The sequence below is a fragment of the Pygocentrus nattereri genome, chromosome 24, assembly GCF_015220715.1.
Source record: "Pygocentrus nattereri isolate fPygNat1 chromosome 24, fPygNat1.pri, whole genome shotgun sequence".
NCBI classification, from domain to species: Eukaryota; Metazoa; Chordata; class Actinopteri; order Characiformes; family Serrasalmidae; genus Pygocentrus; species Pygocentrus nattereri.
In genome coordinates, this window is record NC_051234.1 from 24,137,168 (window position 1) to 24,160,420 (window position 23,253).

Consider the following 23,253-nt stretch of genomic DNA (forward strand, 5'->3'; position numbering starts at 1 on the left):
TTATTTTGGTTTTGTTTTGCACTCAGAGCAGTTTGGAATTCTCTCAGGACGACTCCCGAATAAGCCAATGATTGAATGTGTTTGACCTGTCATTGGTGACCCTTTCCAATCAGTAAGTGGAAGCTGCAGTGGAAATGGGTGGGACTTGAGCAGCAGGTTTGGCTGATCCACACTGGACAGAGAGGGGGTCAGGGTGGAGTATGTTATACTGAGCTGACATGAGGATGCTGTGTTAGAATCGTGTATTTTTTTTTTTTTTTTCTTTCCCCTGCCTGTTTTTAGTAAAAAGCAGTCAGTAACAACTGGGTAAATCTGGTGCCAACCTTACTCTTCCCCAAAAACTCACTCACTCTTCCAACGTACCCAGCCAACACACAGCCAATACTCATATCATGATGACCCCTGTACCCCAGGAATCACACTCCAATAAAAATTGTGCTGACCCTCAGACAGATACACATAACATGCTTAAACGCACTCACTCACAATCTTAGTACTTTTTATGCCCTTGTGTTCATTGTCTCACATTTTGCAATATTTGTGTGTACAACAGTATTTTAATAAAGAATACAAAACTTTACAATGCCATTCAGCGTATTTCTTGCAGTTCAGTGTCTAGGTTTGGGATTTCAGTTTTGCAAACACAAGTCATATTCAGTCACCTTCATTATCATTCATGCACAGAAACCAGCGTAGAAATCCCTACGTTACCCAGACACAACCATTGTACATAATAGCATTATACTTCATTTTTACTCTGCTACTGCTATATTGCAACATTCAATAAATGTATTCCAGAAGCTTATATCTTAAATGTCATAATGTAAATATCTAGTGAGACATAAAATGCTTTTGTTAACTGTCAAAGCCACTAACATGGTTTACACTTCAGTAGCTCCATAGATTCAATTCAGCATACTTGCTGCAGTATTGCTGTGGTAGTTGGTGTAAATAAATACAGTCTGTTGTAGACTTCCAGCATATGCTTAGGCAACACAGATTTGTGACATTTGTGATGCTCTACAGTTCAATGTCATGCACCTTACCTACAAAAGCAAAAGGTAGTTAGTGCACTGCAGTAGATAAATAGAAAGATTTAGCTGCTCGGTGAAAAAAGTAAAGTGACGATGGCCCAGTCCCTCTGTAGCGTTTCAGAGATGTTTCCTTTAAAAGATGTGTTTTTCCTCCAAAGCATATGTAACGATAATGATAGGTGATGAGATTAGAAATAAGGCTGAATTATATGCCTTTCTGTAGATTAAAGTGTCTATAGTGCTTCCAAAATATAAAGGGCTCTGCCACAGCGGTCATAGTATTCCCAGTGAGGATTGGGGTAGATCACATCTAAAAATACAATGAAAATTAGGTTCATTAATTTGAAATTCTTGGGCACAGTAAGGTAATGAAGGAAAATAAGGCTTTGAATTAACAAGGAATTTTTAAGGGACTGTTAAAGAGGCTGTGTAGATTGAGGTGATGGATGGATTAATGGTCTAATACATTTCTACTTGATTTGTTTATAGCACTGATGATATGTGAGGTCAGGAAGGGCAGGTAAGGTGGAAAGAAAGACATTACACATAGAGCATGGATTACCATGTGGAGTCTTTCAGCACTATGATGTATGGACAGCGACAGCTGCGCTGAGATAGGAACCTTGGTGACACTGGTAGTCAGGAAGAGCAATGGCTTCCCAATCCAGCCCTCAGTTAAGGAACAACAATATGACACATATTTGTAATAGACATGCAGAGTGTTCTGACTTAAGCCAGTAATAGTTTTTTTTTTCTATAGAAGCCCACTATTTTGGTATGCAAGGGATTTGATAGATAATTTGTCAAGCATGGGACTTGCTGGCTCACTGTGGATAAATGGTTACCTAGTTCAGATGTGTAAAGAAATCCAAATTCAAAGATATGGATTTGCCAGGTGTCTCAGATGACCAGACAGAAAATCTTTGTTTTAGGAAGAAGAAAGCAACAAGCCCCTTATATTTGCTAGAATATGCACTAATATCAGCCCCGTCTTTCTTTAAAATGAGATTCAACATTACATGTTGAATCCCCTTTTTACAATCTTGCTTACATATATGTAGTAAATAAATACAGGCTTTAACCACGGAAATTTTAAAATCTGATATACTGGAAACCTTCCAAGATTTGTGGCAAAATGTCTTCATTTGCTATTTCTGGTTACAGCTCATAGAGTTTAAGTTAAAGACATTACATGCGAGATCTTGCTTTTTTGTAACTTGCACAAAAATAGAGAGCATTAAATTACTTGATCTTTGGCTCCTCAAATTTGTACTTCTGAAGCAGTGCTTATCTTTTTCAATTTTCTTTTTAACCCACTTCCAGCGCCTGCAGCTATCAGTTAGCACTGTCTGACAGTAATGCCAAGTCACAGCACTGGAGGAAAAATGCTTAAGTGCATCTCAGCCTGGCTGAAGGTGTGAACGTGTTAAAGAGAGGGGTAGAGGAGTGCAGCATCATAGTCAGGGGGAGGAGAGCCACAACCATCAGACTCCAAATCAGAGGGAATAACATTAGCATCATTCTCCCCTCTGCCACAGGGGGCACTGCTCATATAGGGAAGCACTGGAGTGGGCTGTATCTTTTCCTGGCAGCGACACTTGGAAAAGAACCTGCAATCAGCAATAAAGTAATATTGGTGTAAAAGTCTTAACAGAACAAGGACATTAACAAAAAATGTGATATGACCATCTGGACTCCAACAATGTTTCATAATGAAAGTCATGAAACACTAAAAATACAACAGTGATTTTTATGTGATTCTTAAAAATGTAACTATTTATTTCAGGGATGTGATTTAGGGGTCTTTAAAGGCTGATCAGTTTTAGTTAAAACTGTCCAAATTATTAGACTATTTGAATAATTCGTCACAGTGGTATTTGTTGCTCTATCTCTATCTACCTATCTTAGAAGCTTCATCTTTATTAAACCATAAATTCATGGCCAAAACTAGACTACATAAAATTGCAGAAAGTTGGAAAAGCTTGAGGTTTGATGGGCTAAGACACATTTCTAACAACTAAAAAACACTTAAAATTGAAGGGTTGTCTTGAGCACATGCATTCGGGTACTTGTTCAGAAAAGCCTGAGAATTTGAAGAATTTGAAGCCTATAAAACGCTGTTCAGGCCAGCCACATTTTTGTTACATGTAAAAGCATTAATTAATTAATTAAGCATTAATATCATAGTTTTTCATGTAAACCTATGAAAGGGAAACCATAAATCATAATGCACAGAACATTTTTGTTGGCAATTTTGGCCTTCGGTAAAAGAAAGGCCAATGCCCACAGCATTAAAAAACTGGTCATTTCAATACACTCACTTGGTTATCTTGGTTTTGATTTTGTCGCTCCATTTTGGCCAAAGAAATTCTTCAGAGGGGAGAACTATGCCACTGTCATACAGGGAATCCTTAAAAAAGCACATATTTCAAAAGCATTATTAGTCCACAAAAACACTTTTTCAGCTGTGACGACTCACCCCAATCTATCTGCATTACACAACTCGTGTGCGTTTTACATCTAGTTCTGAAATCTGAAATCCCTGTATTGCATTTACTGCAGTGATTGCAGTGTAATCACTGAGGAACATACATCTGGGACTTCTCTGTTGAGATCCTCTTCAAAAGTGGTGATGGTTTCAATTCTGGTACTGATGTAGCTGCAACAAACGAGAAAACAAAACATTTAGTCTTCACTTTCGTGAGAATCACTGTCCATATTTTTCCCAACAACCACAGTGACTGTATGTAGATATACCTCTGGCTTCCCTGGTGTGTGCCACTCTCTCCACACAGAAACGTTTTCAAGGGAATGTAATCCTTCCCATCCTTAATAAAGATAGAAAAAGGGCAAGAAAAAAGCATTTTAACATTCATAGACCAGCTGGGTACAGACGTCCATTTCTCACTCCTATATCTTAATCATAACTGAATCATTTGTGATTGTTTTTCATGTAGTTACTAAATAATAAGTCTTAATATAAGGGCTTAGGCATCTACCATGGCTTACTGTAAACAGGAGGTTTTAATCAAAGGACAGAGTGTACCTGCTGGACACGGGCTTGGAGCAGGTCTCCCAGTGTGCTGACCAGTGCTGTGAATGTGGGTCTGTCTGCAGGGTTTTTCTCCCAGCATGTTAGCATGATGTTGTAGCTGGAAAAGAATTTTCTTATTATCATCTCCTAATGAAAGCAAACAATTCCCTATTGTGCTTTTTTGGTTTGTAACTATTTTTCTGCTGCCACCAACAGATTGTCCTGTGACTTTTTTTTTCTTCATATCCTGGGCATCTGTGTGCATACCCACATTTCAGGGGTGCTGTACTCCGGAGCACGCATGCGAGTTCCTTGTTTTAGTCTGTGGCAAAACTCCTCATCCATGTTAAGGCCTGGATATGGGGATGCTCCTACACACCACAGAAAAACAGAAACACATTTTTAGCAAAGAGTACCAGTACTAGAAGAATGTGTTAGTAACCGCTTTGGATAAAAGCTCTGCTAAATGTAAATGTAATGTAACTTTACACCACATCTTACAAATATTTCATTCACACACCATGAAAGCCAATTATTAAGCTTCACCCCTGCTCACCCAGCAGTGGCGATGATAGAGCAAAAGGCATGTCTCTAGTGAAAGAGTTACAGTATGACAAGGGCATATATGAGCAGTACCAAGTGAGAAGATCTCCCAAAGAAGAACCCCAAATGACCAGACATCACTCTGAGGTGTGAAAACCTTGTCAAAGATCGATTCTGGTGACATCCATTTCAGAGGTAAACGAGCCTACAAAGAAAAGCATGATGTAACCAGCCAATTAAGGAAATATTTCTATTCCTCTTTACTCTGTGTTCTGTTCTGCAGGCAGTGGTGAACAAAGGCCTGTACTCACGTCCCCCTTGCGTATGTAGTCAAGGTCTTTGTAAAGGTCCCGAGCCAGGCCAAAATCACAGATTTTCACAACATTATTTTCAGACAACAAGATGTTTCGGGCAGCAAGGTCTCGATGTATACACTGTCACAGACACACACACACACACTTTAAAAACAAAAAGCCACAAACCACAGATTCGATAACACTTCAAAATTCACATGAGGGTAAGACTATAGTTCTATGTATTTTAACAATTTAACAATTACTTTAACAAGTGATTTTTATCATTAAGCTGGACATTAAATGCTTCCGTATACTGTCCTGTGCAATTTTCCATTTATTGTAAGTTTTGTAAAAATTAGGCACTTTATTAGGTACACTATATTAATAATGGGTAGAGCTGAAGAACATTGAACTGTTGGTCATGTTAAAAATAAAATAAAAATGAGATGACTTTCTTTGTGACATGGTGCAGTATCATGCTGGTAGTAGTCAGAAGATTGGTAAATTGTGGCCATTAAGGGATGCACATGGTCAGGCTTAATATTCAAATAGGCTGTGGCATTCAAGTGATGAATGTGCAAGAAAATATTTGCCTTCAACATTACACCACCTCCACTAGCCTGGACCATTGACACAAGGCAGCTTAGGTCCATGGAATCATGCTGTTGGTGCCAAATTCTGACCCTACCATCTGTGTGTTTCAGCAAAAATCGGGATTCATCATATCCATTTTGAGTAAACTCTAGGGACTGTTGTGCATGAAAATCCCAGGAGTATATCTTTGAGTATATTTCAATCATTTTAGAAAAAAAGGTGATTTTTATGTTTAATTTAGATTTCAAGTGCTTAGCCATACAATACCCATAGGTATTGTTTATATTAAGTCATCTTCCAAATGATTTAAATGTTTTTGCATGAAAATTAAGTAGATTTAAGACTGGTCCAAAAATTAACAGAAAGGTAAGATTATGTCCTTACATATTTTGGCAATTTTGCTGCATAAATGCAAACACTTTGTGAATCTATTTCAATCAGTTTGGTAAAAAGAAGTGCAAGTTAATTATGATGTATAATTTAGACGTCAAATGTTTCTGTAGACTGTTCTGTGACATTTTCCAATGATTTCACAATAATAACGCAAAATCTTCTGAAAAGTCAGTTTTTTGTAACAATAAGAAGTGGCTACCAAAAGAATCTGCAATATATTGGACACCATGTGAAGATATCTTCTAAATGAATTAAATGTGTTTGCATGAAGTTTAAGGGAATTTAAGAATAGTCCAAAAATGCACACAAAGGTCATTTGGAATTTTGGTAAAAAATTGCAAGATGATTTTAAGTAAATATTTTGAATTTACTGCACCATTTATGAAAAGCAAATCTATATGCCCTTAGGTAATGGTGGACTAGATAAAATCATAAAAAGTCCTTTCTTAGTGGAATTTAAGAATGGTCCAAAAATGCACACAGGATAATACTGTAACCTTGCATAGTTTGACCGTTTTTCACAAAAAAAAATTGCAAGGTGATTTTTACGTTTAATTTACATGTTAAGCCATTTTATAGAATATTTTGTAATCTTAAAGCTAAATGTTTTGAGAAGTATGTCTATATACCCTTAGGTCGTGGTAATTCAGGTATAAAAATCAAACGTCTGAGAGAAATTTGCAATATACACGTTATATTACATCATGTTAAGAGACATCTTCCATATGATTTGATTGTGTTTGCATGAAAATTAAGGGGATTTTTTAAAGAACCATTTTAAGAATGGCCTAATAATGCACACACAGGTAAAGCCTTGCATAATTTGAACATTTTGGCAAAAAAGGGAGGTGATTTTATGTATAATTTTGATGTCAGATGGTGCTGTAGACTTTGCACTGACATATTCCCCTGATTTAATGAAAAGTAAAGCTACATTTTCTGAAAGGTAAGTCTATATACCCTGAGCTAGTGACAGTTTTGGTGTAAAATGAATTACTTTTAAAAAGATTTTGTAATATATTGTATATGTTACACCACACAGACAGATTTTAACTACTTTAACTGTGTCTGAATAAAAATGAAGCAGATTTAAGAACAGTTCAAAGTTGAAGGTAAGATGAAGGTAAGACTACAGCCCATTTATTAGCAATTTAACAATTACTTTATCAAGCAATTTTTATCGTCAATTTGGAAGAAAAGTGCTTCAGTATACTGTCTGGTGAAATTTTCCATTTACTGTGAGGAATATAAACCTATTTTAAATTTAAGGTAAGCCTATGACTTTAGATGACAGTTTTTGTGGTAGGAATGAAAGGTTTCAGGTTTAGGTATGAGTTTTGCAAATTAAGCAAAACTCATATTAAATTAAAGACTGGTCCACAAATTGCATGTTCAGTTAGGCTTATATGTATATCAGTAATATTTGTGCATAAACTTAATTTAATGCTTAATTTAGGTATTAAGTGTGTCTACATATTATTTTCTGATGATTTCAAGGAAAATAAAGTTTTAGCCCAAGGTAAAATTTTAAGTTAGATTTTTTTAATTTTAGTCTAAGGTAAGGTATATTTTCTCTCTCCATCTCTCTCTCTCTCACACACACACACACACACACACACACACACACACACACAAATGTTCTACCTTGCGTGAGGCAAGGAACTCCATGCCTCTCGCCACCTGGAAGCTGTAGGAGATCAGATCCTCTAGGAGCAGTGGAGTGTTAGTGGTGGAGCTAGCGCCTAAAATGGAGAATTTGACATTATAATAGATATAAACTTCTTCAATGGATTAAGCACAGAGGTTTTTTCATGTTCACTGATCTAATCAATGATATACTTAATAAGAAAATGATTCTCACCACTAACCGCCCTGCAGCCCTCTCCTTTCTCCTCACAGGTGGGGTCAATCTGGGTACTGCACACACTTTCCAAGTGGTTGATGTTCTCTTCTTCCTTTCCACTTTCCTCTCCTCCATTCACCACACCACCACACTAATGCAAAAAGAAAAGAGCCTAAGAAAAGAAGAGCCTAATACCATCACCAACAAAAGACAGCAGTGATAAATGTGTTAGAAACATGTTAGAAAAAATGACAAATAAAGATATTGTTGTGTAACGTTGTGATGATTTATGGGAACTCTGGCTGTCAAAATGATCACATCAATGTTTAGGGTCAAATTTGAGAAAATAAGACAAATGCAATAAATACAAGGTACACACAATTATGCTATTACTTATTTACAATTCATTATTTGATCCATATGACATCCCAAATAGGAACATCTTAGAAATGGTTAGAAAAGCTTTCCAGGAGAAAATGTCTCAACTTGACTCAAAGCACAGAATTTGCACGGTCAATGTCCATGTTAGTAGGCAAGAGAAAAAGAGAGATGGGCCTCTTTTTAGGGGGGCATTGTGGGTGAGGAGATAAGACCAGACCAGAAGTGAAAGACCGTCGTTCTGGAAACAGAGGTGTTTGTGGTAAACAGAAAGCGAGGCATTTTAGAGGGAAATGAGAACAGGATGTATAAAAAAGCTAGACCCTGTTAGGTCCATTAATAAACAGTCTTGTTCAACAGTGTCAGGCTATATCAAGCACTGATATAGAAAGGATGTAATGCATGATGCAGAAAGTGACTCACATGGGTCTGAATGAGAACAAAGGAATGTTTAAAGACAAGAGCTTTGTGTGATGGAAGAATTAATGAATGAGGCACTAACCCTATTTAACATAAACACATCCCGCTTGCTTTTCAGGTATGCAGAGAGGTTGCCATACTTGCAGTATTCCACTATGACCATGAGAGGCCCTGAAGAATAATGCACAAAAACCCACAGTCACTTTTTCATTTCAAACATAACTGTCCATAACTTTCATTCATTTAGATTCAATTCGGCTGATTTCTATACATACAATCAAGTTACGTGTAGGTATATACAGTCTCACATCTCATAAAAGTGAGTACACCCCTCACATTTCTGCAAATATTTTCTTATATCTTTTCATGGGACAACACTATAGAAATTAAACTTGGATATAAGAAAGAAGTCAATGTACAGCTTGTATAGCATTCGCTTTCCTATGAAAATAAGTCAGCACACAGCCATTAATAACTGGCAACACAAGTGAGTACACCTCACAGTGAACATGTCAAAATTGTGCTCAAAGTGTCAATATTTTGTGTGACCACCAGTATTATCTAGCACTGCTTTAACCCTCTTGGGCATGGAATTCACCAGAGCTGCACAGGTTACTACTGGAATCCTCTTCCACTCCTGTGATGACATCACAGAGCTGGTGGATTTTAGACACCTTGCGCTCCTCCTTCTTCTGCTTGAGGATGCCCCACAGGTGCTCAATTGGGTTTAGGTCTGGAGACATACTTGGCCAGTCCATCAACTTTACTTTCAGCTTCCTCAGCAAGGCAGTTGTCATCTAGGAGGTGTGTTTGGTATCGTTATCATGTTGGAATACTGCCATGCAGCACAGTTTCAGAAGGGAGGGGATCATGCTGTGCTTCAGAATGTCACAGTACATGTTGAAATTCATGTTTCTCTCAATGAACCGAAGCTCCCCAGTGCCAGCAGCACACATGCAGCTCCAGATCATGATGCTACCACCACCATGCTTGACTGTAGACAAGAGACAGTTGTCTTGGTACTCCTCACCAGCACGTCACCACACATGTTGGACACCATCTGAGCCAAATTATCTTGGTCTCGTCAGACCACAGGACATGGTTCCAGTAATCCATATTCTTGGACTGCTTGTCTTCAGCAAACGTTTCCAGGCTTTCTTGTGCGTCAGCTTCAGAAAAGGCTTCCTTCTGGGATGACAGCCGTGCAGACCAAGTTGATGCATTGTGTGGCGTATGGTCTGAGCACTGACTGGCTGACTACCCACATTTTCAACCTCTGCAGCAATGCTGGCAGCACTCATACATCTATTTTTTGAAGCCAACTTCTGGATCTGACACCTAACATGTGGACTCAACTTCTTTGGTCCACCCTGGCAAGGCCTGTTCTGAGAGGAACCTGTCCTGGAAAACCGCTCTATGACCTTGGCCACCGTGCTATAGCTCAGCTTCAGGGTTTTAGCAATCTTCTTATAGCCTAGGCCATCTTTATGGACAGCAACAATTCTATTTCTCACATCATCAGAGAGTTCTTTGCCATGAGGTGCCATGTTGAATATCCAGTAGCCAGTATGATCGAACTGCACCCAAAAGACCAAATTAAACAGCCCTGCTCCCCATTCACACCTGGAACCTTGTAAGTCTAATGAGTCACATGACACCAGGGAGGGACAACGACACAATTGGGCACAATTTGGATATGTTCACTGTGAAGTGTACTCACTTGTGTTGCCAGCTGTTTAGACATTAATGGCTGTGGGTTGAATTATTTTCAGAGGACAGTAAATCTAAACTGCTATACAAGCTGTACAATGACTACTTTAAATTATATCCAAGCTTCATTTCTATAGTATTGTCCCATTAAAAGATATAATAAAAAATTTGCAGACATGTGAAGGTTGTACTCACTTTTGTGAGATACTGTACATAGAAACACAAACCTCCTGGTCTTGTGCAGGCCCCGAGCAGATTGACCACATTTAGATGATGTCCAATATGGTTGAGAATCTTCAGCTCAGTCATCAGAGCCTTGTGCTCGCTAGGTGTGGCGCCCTCTGTTGGAGGACCAAAGAATCTTTGCATTATGACTTTGCTGTGACTTCACTAAACCATTCTTGTGCAAAGCAATGTGTGTTGTGAGTCAGGTGCACATTTTTCCCCTGTTTTTAGCAATACTGTTCATAGCAGTTCTTCTGCAAATTGATATAATACCATGTTACAACCAAGATGTCAGCAAAGAATTTTCTATTTCTATCATTTATGTTGGTTTATAACAATTTGACACTTTAATTTCCCACTATTTTACAATCTTAAAAGCCAGTAATTTACCAAAGACAGATATGTAAAAACTGGGGTGTTGAAATTTCTGTGTCAATACCTTTCAGCATTTTGACAGCCACAGTCATGCGGCTGACTGAGTTTCCAATGCCAAAAGCTGAAGCCTGCATGACTTTGCCAAATGCTCCTCGTCCCAATGACTTCTCTGAAGAGAGAGTGTGTATGAACAAAAAACACAAACATTTGCTTAAGAGTGCATCATCTGTTAAGCATAGTAACTGTGTATAACAACCATTGCCCAAATTTGTAATTTGTAGACTGTTGATTGTGCATTTTGTATATTTGAAACATTTTACTGAGAAAAGAGAAAATTCTTGAACTTGTATCTGAATAAAAACAAGAACATCTGCTTTTACACACACACACACACACACACACACACACATACATACCTAGCTGAAGGCGCTCTCGTGGGAACTCCCACTTTTCAGGGTCGTACTGTAGCCTGTCGCAATGTTCATCCAGAGGCCTCTCCCCTGGGTGCAGGACGATTGGAAGGTACTCTGTTTTACTATTTGCTGAGCTCGGCTGAAATAATGCATTTTCAGCTGATTACACATGTAATATAATGAAGTGCATACAGTGAAAACAATTCAAGATAAATTCAAAATGTTACATACAAATGTTTCAAATAGCTCCATGTCCAACCAACGAGATTTGTTAAAAGGAAAAAGAATGCAAAAAGGCAATGTTTACCTTTGATTATTATCATTATTATTATTATTATTATTAGCAGAAGTAGTAGTAGTATTTCTATATGATTTGAACTTGGGTAAGCACTAATGAGATTTGCCCTCATACTGTGTTATCTGGGGCTTATGCAATTCATGCAGTAGTTTATTCTAAGCTTTAGCATCTCTCACATGATTGTCTCTCACCTGTTTGAGCTTCCGGATGAGAAGGGTTAGGAGCAGCCAAAAGAGTGTGGCCACAACACAGGTGCAGGCCAGTGTGGGGATCTCCAAAGAGAAAGATTCAGAGTCTATAAAACACACAGCTCAGTTTCAGCACAAAGCAGCAGGGCTAAATGAGTCGGTTTAAACAGTAGATAGGTACTTTACACATCTTGTAAACTGCTCTGGATGTGAGCATCTTCTACATAAATACATGTAAGTGTAAATTTAATTTGAAGGGCCAGTGTCACGAGCATGACAAATACTGGGACTTAACTTGAAATTCAAATTTGAAATTGCTATTTTTTTGTTGTCTTTTTGGATAAAGAAAAAAAATTTCATAGAGCAATAATTTCAAATAAACATACCTAATTTCATTGTTTTTAAATAATTTTTAGTAACATTTTACAATTTAAGGGACCAAAAGATCAATCTGGAAATATTTTTCCCCAATTTCTTTTTTTTACATCTGTAAGGTTTCCAGCACAGTCAGACGCTTGCAGATGATTGTAGTCGAAAGGGCTTTTACTGATATAGAGTTCAAATCCAAAAATCAGAGAAAGCAGTAAATAAATCCAAAGGGCAGAGCAGAAAGAGCATAAACCAAAAACGAATAGCAATAGCAATTCAATTAATTTACTTAAAAGGAAATATTAAAGAGATTCAACAGTCTAAAGGAACAATCTTTTAAAATTTTGGTAGTTCTATTTCTGAGATGTAAACAAAGTCATTCAGAGAGGTTTGATGTGAAATGGTTAATTGTAGAGAAACTTACTGACTCAGAAGTCTTTACCATAATGGTGATCTTAAGCAGTGGTTGAAATGTCTACCTGTAAATATATCCTTTTATTTACTATCCAAAACAAGTAGTAAACCTATATGTGTTTTTTGAGTTGTCATATGTAATATTGATAATGGTAAAATAGTGGTAAATTTGTTCTTTGGGTTGTAAAGTTGTCTTTGGGGACTATTTTGTCAAATAATGCCCTTTCTGTACCTTTCTGCCATGAATAGATTAAAAAAATAGATAAAAAAAAGAAAATTGAATTGAATTCTGCTTTAAAAGTAATATAAGCTGTTTTATACGATTTCTTTAAACTATATACAGCTCAAATTTATCTAATATATTATGTGAATATTGTTTCTGTGTGATGATTACAACATTCAGAAATTTGTATGTACAACATTCAGAAATATGTCCAGCAGCTGGAGTATGATCTGTCTGTACTCAATACTGCCCACAGGGGATGCTCTTATCTCATTAGTCTCCTTGTGCACTTCAGTACACTGTCAGTTGTAGAAAAAGCTAAACAATTTACGGGTAGTGAACCAGAGGCTTTCCGTAGGAAATCAGAAAAGGAGACAGCTTCCTTCCGAACCCATCAGAACACAACAATCTAGAGGCATCAGTTCACAAGAGGGAGAGAGAGAGAAAGCGAGAGAGAGAAAGAGACCAACTCCAATTAGTTCTCACTCAACTACCTTCATGGAATTGGGTGGAGCTGGCAAGAGCGGGTCCAGGTAAAAGACAATAACTTTAACATTAAACATCAAAAAATGTCCTACAGATCCCTGATGTCTTTAACTAAATTTTACTGTAAAGCACAGAAATCACCCGATTACTTCACATTGCAACTTTACACTCTTAAATTGTGGCTTATCATATCATGAAGCTACTCTGCTCAGGGATATGATTAAAAATCTGCACATGGTTCTTCTTATAAAAAAACAATGACTACAGCTGAATCTGCTCTTTCCCTCCAGATAAACATACTTGTGTACTTGATATAGTAATATTATTATTAAACAATCAATACTATTATTGATTATTATTGAATATATGGCTTTTAAAGTTTTCAAAGTTTTTAAAACTCAGTTTTACTTGATCTAATTTATTTCTCTGGTCTAGATAGTGTCTGTGCTTGGATCGCAGGTTCTGCATTTATTTCTGACCATAAGCTAATTATTTCCTGCTAGTTTTGTTACAATTACAACATAATTGCTTGAGCACAATTATATTAGCTTGCAATTTTGATTGCAATTACCCAATTAAATAAAAATTTTGGATGCTGTGCAGAATGTAAATTAAAAATAGAATGCAATGATATGCAAATCATGTAAATCATATTTTTAAAGGAAAATATAACAAGGATTACATATCAAATGTTGAAACTGAGAAATTTGTATTGTTGTTTGAAAAATATGTGCCCATTTTTAATTTAATGGTTCCAGACGTTCCAGAAAAGTTGGGACAGGGGCTTGTTCTCCACTGTGTTTCATCACTTCTTTTAACAGCACTCTGTAAGCGTTTGGGAACTGAGGAGACCGACTACTACAGTTCTGAAAGTGAAATGTTTTCCATTCTTGTTTGATATAAGATTTCAGCTGCTCAGCAGTTCAGGGTCTCATTAGTTGTATTTTTCACTTCTTAATGTGTTAAACGTTCTCAGTGGTGACAGGTCTGCACTGCAGACAGGCCAGTTTAGCGCCCAGACTCTTTCACTACAGCATCGTGCTGTTGTAATATATGCAGAATGTGGTTTGACATTGTCTTGCTGAAATAAGCAATGCCTTCCCTGAAAAAGACACTGTCTGGACAGCAGAATATGTTGCCAAACCATGTATCAATTGTTCAGCATTAATGGTGCCTTCACAGATGTGAATGTCACCCATGACATGTGCACTAATGCACCCCTATACCATCATGAATACTGGCTGTTGAACTGTATGCTGATAACAAGCTGAGTGGTCTTTAGCCTGGAGGACACAGTATCCATGATTTCTAAAAAAGAATTTCAAATGTTGAACGTCTGACCTTTTCTACTTCCCCTCAGCCCATTTTTAATGAGCTCAGGCCCAGAGAAGGTGGCAGCATTCCTGGATCATGTTTATCTACAGTTTCTTCTTTGCATTTTAGAGTTTTAACTTGCAATTGAGGATGCATACTGTTTTTACAGACAGTGGGTTTCAGAAGTGTTTCTGAGCCCATGCAGTGATTTACACTACAGAATCATGTCTGTTTTTAATGCAGTGCCATCTGAGGACCCAAATATTTTTGTCCTTGTCCTTTGCATAAAGAGATTTTGCCCAATTCTCTGAATCTTTTAATGATATTATATACCATAAATGATGAAAAGCTCTTTGCTGTTTTATGTTGAGAAATGTTATTCTTGAATTGTTGCACTATTTGCTTGTGCAGTGTTTTACAGAGCAGTGAACCCCTCCTCATCTTTACTTCTGAAAGACTTTTTTACACCCAATCATGTTACTGACTTGTTGCCAATTAATCACCAAGTGTTTTTTTAGCATTACACAACTTTATCAGCCTTTTGTTATCCCCATCCCAACTTTTTTGGAAATATTTTTCAACATTTGATATATTGTCTTTGTACTATTTTCAATTAAATATAGGGTTTAAATGATTTGCACATAATTGCATTTTGTTTTATTTACATTTTGCACACCGTGCCAATTTTTTTGGAAGTGGAGTTGTACTTTAGCTGACCGTTATTTTTTTATTTTCTGTGTCAGTATTAACAAACACATGTTTATGTTGAAACAAAATGGGAATTGGGTGTGTTTTCATCTGGTACATACATATCAATAAAATGAGACAGAGAACAATTATTGAGAAAACAGCATATTAACAAAATTTCTAACTTCTGAACACCTTTGGAGGGCAACGGTGAGTAATGTTGGTAATAACAAAAACAAAATCAACAAATATAGTAACTTCATTCTTTATCTTTCTCTGTTTTGATTTTCTATAAACACAACTACAATGTTTATAATACTCTAGTTGATGATGCTCCTTTAACACTGGGCTTGTACCTTCCTCATTCTATGGTAAAACCCTCTTTGCTACAATAAACAAACTTATCCAGCCACTTGGCACTTACTCTGGTTCTTCTTTCACTTCTCTGCCAACATCTTACAGACTCCCTTCCAGAGAATCTTTTTGGAAAACTCTGCACTGAATGGCATGCTTTCATTAGATCTAAAAATTGCAGCCACACCAGTTCTTTAGAAACCTGGTTTAAAGCCAACTCAAGACTTACAGTAACATGTTGCTTTTAACAATATTTAGAATTTCTTGGTAATGACCTTTTCCCCTCTGCTGAACTTGTGGCCTAGGTTATATTTTTCTTCTTGATTGTAGTTTTGTATTTATAAGAAAGCTTGATGTACTTCTTGTCCACTTGTCAGCTACTGATATTCCAGGCTTTCTCCTGGTTTAGTTCTTAGATCACTGACATAATTTGTTTGGGGGTTAGGTGCCTTGCTCAAGGGCACTTCAGTCACATACTGTCCATTCAGGGGATTGAATCAGTGACCTTCCAGTCACAGGGCTGGTTCCCTAACCTCCAACCCATGACTGCCCCCATTTTTGTGTACTTTTGTTGGTATACAAATAAATCACTATTAGAACTTTATTATTATTATTATTATCTTACTTTCAACTGAAATGTAGGCAGAGCTCTCCACAGATCCTTTCTCATTGGTGGCCTCACAGGTATACAGGCCCTGGTCCTCAACAGTGATTCGGTCAATGTGAAGCGTACCCTCTTCTGGCACCAGCATGATACCTAGGCACAGAAACAAAACTCATCAAGTTTTTGTGGCCCTCCTTTACCCAATACAATGGTCAGGACCCCCACAAGATCAACACAGAGCAGGTATTATTTGGATGGTGTATCATTCTCAGCACTGCAGAGACACTAACATGATGATGGTATGTCCACTCTAGCACTTCATCAGGCATCACAGGAAGCTGCCCACAGAACATTATTGGCTGGATGTTTTTGGTTGGTGGACTATTCTCAGTTCAGCAGTGACAGGGAGTTGATTAAAAACTCCAGCAGTACTGCAGCATCCAATCCATTTGAACCTATACATACAGTACCCATACAGTAACACATCACCATCATGACAGTGCCACTGTAGTGCCTAGAATGGTTCACCAAGTAATACCTGCTCTGTAGTGGTCCTGTGGGGGTCCTTACTACTGAAGAATAGGGTAAAAAGTGACTAACAATGAAAACACAGTATGCAGAGAAACAGACTGTAGTGTATATAAGTTGGTGGTTCAACTGCATTGACACTGGAATGTAAGAATCATAATCAATTATAACAATATTCAACAAGGCATGCACACATTTTTAGACAAATTAAAATGATTGGCCTATTTTCTTAAACTTAAGATTTTCTTAACCTTTTTTATTGTCTATATCCCACTACTGTGTAAGTCAGAGGTTCCCAAACCCAGTAATGGAGCCCCGACACCATGCACATTTTTGCACTTTGTGTCATCTAGCACACTTGATTCAGCTCATGTGCTATAAATTGTTTACAGTTGGGAAAACACAAAAATGTACAGAAGAAATGGTCACCAAGAGTGTGACTGGGAACTCCTGGTATAAACAGTTACGGCAAATTTAGGTATTCAGTGTACTTTTACAAATAATTCTGAATCGTACCAGTATGATCGAATCAAATAGTAGTGCATGTTGAGATGTCAGTGTACTTTTGAAGTGTTTGTGCTCTGCATAAATACAATTTAGTCTCACCAGACATCTGCTTGAGTCTCCTTTGGTCCTTGTACCATGTGACGAGTGGGTGTGGCACCCCATGGGTCAGACAGTGGAGAGTGACAGAGCTGCGCACATTTACATTGCAATCACTGAGGTTCTGCAGAAGCACCGGAGCCTCCAAGGCTGCAGGGGGAGACAAAAAGCCACACAGCTCCACCAATACAGCCATATTATGTAATTTTCTTTTAAACAGCATATCCACCAATTCAATTTAAATTTCAAAGTTTTATCTCTAGGGAGGCAGTGATGTCACAAAAGCCAGTTAGCAAATGAGTAGCCACGCTGGCGCATATTAACAAGGTACTGAGTGATTTGTGCAGCAGAGACTGCCACTGGTGCAGATAAACATGAAGAGCTAGCAGTATTTCTTTCAGAACAAATTGTGATGCAGTCACTGGAGTCCGGCCATTAGTGACAGCTTTCTGTTTATTTCAGTGTCAAATTTTGCCCTGAGTTGACTAAACTGCCACTTCCGTGACAGCTGGCTATGGGCTGTCCTTGTGCTGCTATGCCAGGGAGTGCCATTACCACAGTAAGTAAAATGTGGTCATATTTCTGTTCCACTTTAACAATGATTTCTTTGTCAGAATATCTTTTGACGGGACTTCTGGTTTGGCGCCATTGGGAGTTTAGGCAATCTGATGTCTCAGGTGGATCACTTTTTCTTGAGGTAATCTCTTTTTTTTCTTTTTTTTGTCTTTTCTCTCTTGCTTGTTTTTTTAGTTATTTTGTATTGAGTTGATTTACTATTATTTCCCAATGTTTTGTCCTGAGTGTGGGCGGCAAGTAACAGGGTGGGTGGGTGAGGGTGGGAGAGGGAGGTTGAGGGTGGGAGAGGGAGTGTAGGAGGGTTAATTAATGGGAACAATTGTACAAAATGACTGTAATCAGTCTCTACTCTGTATCCTTTTTCCATCTTGCTAACCCAATAAATAGAATGGTCAAAAATATATATATACATCTTTTGACATGAACAACATCCTTCCACCCCCATGAGATTTGTGCAACTTGGGTGACAGTTCCTCTTTTGTGTGAAAGCCTCTTTGAGGAAGTCCTCATGTTAAATTGTACCAAATACTAGTAGAACAGGGGTACTAAAAAAATTGCCTCATGACAAACTGACTGTTGTTCCAGATATTTTCCTCCCGGACACAATTGATTATTGTCTCTTTCCTTGCTCAGTGACAGCTGCTGATTGGCTGATTGTTCTAGGCTCATGTGAAGTATGGTGTAGATGGAGCACAGTGGGAAGTAGCATTGTGTGCTCTTCCTCCTGTCCAGCTCCCATTCCCATGTGAAAGAGGTGCTGCGTCGTACAGCCTTGGTGGGAGGGACTACAGGAAGCTTAAGGATTTGGTTCCCAAGGACCCCTCTCCTATTTCTTTTCTTCTCTATTTTTTCTTTCTGTCTTTTTTTTCTTTCTTTTCAACCCTGCACTCTATATAGCTTGTATGTGTGTGCATCTGTTAACACACCCTTTTGTGACTCATAGGGGATATCAGTGGTTATTGTGTAAGACTCAGAAGTTAATGGAGAGGTCTCCCGAATAGCGTTTGTGTTTCCTTGACTTTTTTTTCTAGGACATATGAATGGGCAAATGTTGTGTATGTACTCACACTTATGAACAGTAGACATAGAAAAATAAAAACTTTCAAGCAATATTTCAATGAAAAAGTTCTTCTTGATTTGACGTCCACAATTTGATTCATAAATGCAAACATGTTTGGGTTTCAGGGTCACTACTACTGCTTACTAGTTATGTGATGTAGTTTTGTCAATTTTTTTGTCCATTTTGTTTTGTCCAGTGTCAGACACTTCTTTTAGAAATTACTCAACCTGGTTTGAGGCAAATGCGCAGTAATTTAGGCATGCAGTTTGAGCACAGCTAATTGTAAGCTACATTAGCCTTCAGTGCAAAACTGCAGAACCAAACTTCAGAAACCAAACATGACTGGTTGAACAAGTACATTTGTTTTAAGGGGGAAAATATGTAAAGCTGACTTTTTGCCAAATTATTCCTTTAAAGGACTTTAAAGTAGGATAATCACTTTAGCTTATAGTTCAATCACAAAGTGCTCATTTAAATGCATTGTGTGTGTGTGTATATATATATATATATATGTCTGTGTGTGTGTGTGTGTGTGTGTGTGTGTATGTTAAATGGACTTGATTGAAAATGTTACTCTCGAGCATGGCGTCCTAAAGCACAAACCTGTGACCTTCACCAGTGTATCCAGATGAGTATGTTCTCCTGTAAGTAGGTGTGTGGCAACACAGCGGTATTTCCCAGAGTGCTGCGTTGTGAGATTCCTCAACAGCAGGCGTAAAGCGATAGAAAACTCTCCCTCTGTCAGTTCACTGCCCAAAAATAGATCATTCATCAGCACTAAGGAGCTATTGGTCACTCTGTACCATGACACATTTGAGTACAGGTGCTTATTGGCTGCACAGGACAGGTGAACGTCACCCCCCTCTCTTGGTTCATCCTCCAATGAAGCACTGAAACCTCCTGGGATATCTGTGATTGGTGGAATAGAAAAGAGGGCGTTTCAGATCATACTCCAGCACTCGTACCAACACTATAAATCCTCTGCATAAGAAGAGATAGTACAACTGCTGGCAGTAACACAGACCCTTAACTGGGTCATAAACATAAGAACAGCAGCAAAATATCTAAATAAAAAAATTTTTTTTTTTTCCATAACCTTTCATGACAATGCTGAATAGCTATTGTGAGTAAAAGTAGCAAGAGAACCCCCTGCAAAAAGACCTATTTACTTTAGCTATTTGAAATTTCCTGTGGAAACCGCTCGAGGTTTTCCTGATGGAAGATAATGTTTATCTTTCCCGAACACCAGCAGGACTCTCCAAATACAGCACGTTAGGCGGCACGGGGAGGCAGGCTGATAAGGAGCACAGGTTCCTGTTCACCACCCACTACTCCTACCTCATTACCATAGCAACAACCCTCATGTCCAGCCACATCCACTGCGGCTGATTTTAGTGTGACTTGAAAGCGATCCCCAAAAGAACATGTATGCAAAATGGGCAAAAAACTTGTAGCCATACAACTTATTTGCCTTTTGACTGCCATTCCTGACCTACAAGCTAGCTTGTGAAATCCACTGAAAGCATGGGAAGTTAAAAGTACCTGTAACATAGAAGTGGATGTCCAGTTCATCTCTTCCCATGGAGTTGGAAGCAATGCAGCGATAGATGCCAGATGTTAATGCCTTGCCAACTGTTAAAATACCTATAGTCTGATAATACACACACACACAAACACACAAAAACATTTTTACACATCCAACACTGCTCATGGTTTATTAAGCAAATTCCAATATTCAAAATAGCCATTAAGCACAGGATATTCATTTATCGGAAGATATTTCTGAGCAGATTAGGTATAAGGTCATCCACTTGCATAATGAAGGGAAAAGACAAAGGAAAAACTTGTTAAAATGTTCCAAGAATTAAAAAAATGTAGAGAAAAAAGATGTAGAGAACATGGAACTCCTAACAACAATCCAAGACCTGGTAAACCACCATGACTACCACCATCAGATTAACTGGTGAGAGGAAAGATTAATTAATCTAATTATTAATTAATAATTAATTAATCTTTCCTCTCTTGCCTCAGACCTGTTTCTGCTGTTTCTGTGCATCCTTTTACTGTGAGAAGACAGTGCTGTAGGTCTGAAATAATGTGTAGCTGTCCAGAAGCCAATATTGAGAAAAATAGATAAAAAAGAAGAACTTGTCCAGTAGAATACTCAAACTGGACATCACAGATATCGAGAAAGATTTTATGTACTGATAAGTCCAGAAATGGTTTTACTTGGATAGTAAGAAACAGAAAATAAGAAAAAATGGCCTTTTTATTTTCTAAAAATAAATGTCCACTTGGACTGCCTTTTTGCTATCTTTACTATCTTGTGTGTCAACTCCAAAAACAGTGTGAATACAATACAGGGAGAGAATTCTTTAGTGAAATTTGTGTCATTTCCTTATAATGACTGCTGACTATTGCGATGGTGTTACTGTGCAAAAGCTGTAAAGTTCTTACAACCTAAGTTAATGGTGAACGTTAATGTGTTCAGTTTCTTTTACTCAGTAAAGTAAAAATAGCTCTACATCATCCATAGACTAAATAAAGTACTGTTTTTTAAAATAGATTGATGCATTAGCGGAAACTGAATCATAAGTATGACAGGAAATTATGTCCAGCCTGAGGATAATTTATAGAGCATTACTGGTAATGCTACTGTTTTTACCTTAACTGTGATGCAGTCTTGGGCACAGTTAATAAATAAGTCCCACCTCTCTGTTTCCCCTCTTCAGCAGAAAGGGACAATCAGTTGAATGACAATACTTTTTCTGTGGCTTTAAAATGCCATTGTTTATCACACACAAAAAAGCATATTATTCTTTTACTTCTTTACGTCCCTGCATGCCAACAGGCATTCATCAAAATGTCTCCTGTCATGTACGTTCACTTATTGGTCAGCTCACCTTATTCTTCCCTTGCAGCACTTCCTGTTTGTGGCTGATGCTCAGGATAGGGTTGTAGGTGGACGTGATCACTGTACGCTCGCTCACCGCCATCCAGGAGGAGGAAACCGGCCCACATCTTAGAGCCAAATACAGAGAGAGACAGAGGAAGAGAGAGGGACAGGGTTTAGTTTAGCTGTGTTTATAATAGTGATGTCATGCCACACAGGTGTGTGACACAGCTGCAGCAGCAAAAAGGAATACCGGAAACATCCCATCATCATCATTGGTCCCTTGGGAATTCTTCATTAACACAGTTATAGTCTCAATGGCAAAGATTCCCAAAGTTGCAGAGGAAATTGTCACTTTTTAGAATATTATTCATGCCTGATTCTCAAAGTTGTAGGAGTAATTGTCACTTTTTTAATGCTGTTAACACATGGACATGAAGCTGTTTGTTGGTTTCTACGTGTGTGTGTGTGTGTGTGTGTGTGTGTGTGTGTGTCTTATCAGAACACTCTGTTACTTGACAAAGTGGCCTTGTTCTGTAATTAGCAGTATCCACCGCTTGGACATGTTGTTTCTGCTGTCTCCAGTCCGTAAACTTCCTCTCTTTCCTAAACCACCCCCCATCCACAATTCTGCATTCCCTCGAACTCTACTCAGTCCATGCCAAACCCCTCATGTCTCTGTAAGGCACAGAGTACCTTACAAATCACCAGTTTGGTGATTTCTCTACTTTAACTCAACTAATAAACCTGGTTATGAAGTTGAACCAGGTGTGCAAGTGTGGAATTTACTTGATTTAAATGTGTACATCATATGTACTACATGAATACATTAGTGAAAAAGAATAACAGTCTTGCTGTAATATGTTTTATTCATATGGAAGTGATGCATATATTTCAATCAAATTCAGTTTTTTTAATATTATGTAATCATGAAACTACACTGAAATGCAGAGCTGAGTACCTCTGCTCTAAGGGTTTAACTAAAGTGCAGTCTAGTCTTTGCTGATGGGTTAAATCACACATTTCAAATGAGGTAGGGTGCTAAAGTCTATGGTGTTCTGGCCTATCAGGGCTAGAATATGTGAGGGTATTCTGTGATGTTGGGCATGAGTCTGTGATTGTGCACTAACCGCCCATCCCTCAATCCCGCTTTAACTCTCCCCACCCTTGTGTCTCGTTCCTTTCCCCTCCCTGGCTCTGACTTCTCTCTCCCTGATTGCTCTTCCTCTTGGCAGAGATAGTGAGTGCCCGTCTCCTGTGCTTCTGTGTTCCACCCTGATCATGACACCAGCACACATCCCACTCTTCACACACACACACACGCGCGCGCACGCACACACACACACACACACTACTCTCCCACGCCTCCCAGGAAACTTACACACACGAAACAGGCTG

At 38.2% G+C, this 23,253-nt stretch overlaps 1 protein-coding gene across 2 annotated transcripts in view; it reads right to left on the reverse strand.

Moving 5' to 3' along the window:
- Positions 1 to 535: 535 nt before the first annotated feature.
- The window catches only part of flt1 (fms related receptor tyrosine kinase 1), a 39,474-nt gene continuing 16,756 nt past the window's right edge, over positions 536 to 23,253 (reverse strand). Inside the window, exons 11-31 of one of the 2 annotated variants that reach the window (XR_001859005.2) lie at positions 21,866 to 21,983; positions 20,505 to 20,613; positions 19,566 to 19,871; positions 17,330 to 17,476; positions 16,217 to 16,348; positions 11,748 to 11,851; positions 11,262 to 11,397; positions 10,910 to 11,014; positions 10,473 to 10,586; positions 8,618 to 8,706; positions 7,756 to 7,888; positions 7,539 to 7,636; positions 4,923 to 5,045; positions 4,705 to 4,816; positions 4,340 to 4,439; positions 4,081 to 4,186; positions 3,792 to 3,862; positions 3,627 to 3,693; positions 3,356 to 3,444; positions 1,597 to 2,644; positions 536 to 1,344 (exon numbers count right to left, since the gene is read on the reverse strand). Coding sequence is in view for 1 of the 2 variants with exons in the window: in XM_017722133.2 (XP_017577622.1) it covers positions 2,461 to 2,644; positions 3,356 to 3,444; positions 3,627 to 3,693; positions 3,792 to 3,862; positions 4,081 to 4,186; positions 4,340 to 4,439; positions 4,705 to 4,816; positions 4,923 to 5,045; positions 7,539 to 7,636; positions 7,756 to 7,888; positions 8,618 to 8,706; positions 10,473 to 10,586; positions 10,910 to 11,014; positions 11,262 to 11,397; positions 11,748 to 11,851; positions 16,217 to 16,348; positions 17,330 to 17,476; positions 19,566 to 19,871; positions 20,505 to 20,613; positions 21,866 to 21,983 (2,443 nt within the window). In the remaining variant the exon portion in view is untranslated. Of the gene's footprint in view, positions 2,645 to 3,355; positions 3,445 to 3,626; positions 3,694 to 3,791; positions 3,863 to 4,080; positions 4,187 to 4,339; positions 4,440 to 4,704; positions 4,817 to 4,922; positions 5,046 to 7,538; positions 7,637 to 7,755; positions 7,889 to 8,617; positions 8,707 to 10,472; positions 10,587 to 10,909; positions 11,015 to 11,261; positions 11,398 to 11,747; positions 11,852 to 16,216; positions 16,349 to 17,329; positions 17,477 to 19,565; positions 19,872 to 20,504; positions 20,614 to 21,865; positions 21,984 to 23,253 lie in introns of both variants that reach the window. The other variant, XM_017722133.2, reaches the window with a different exon arrangement.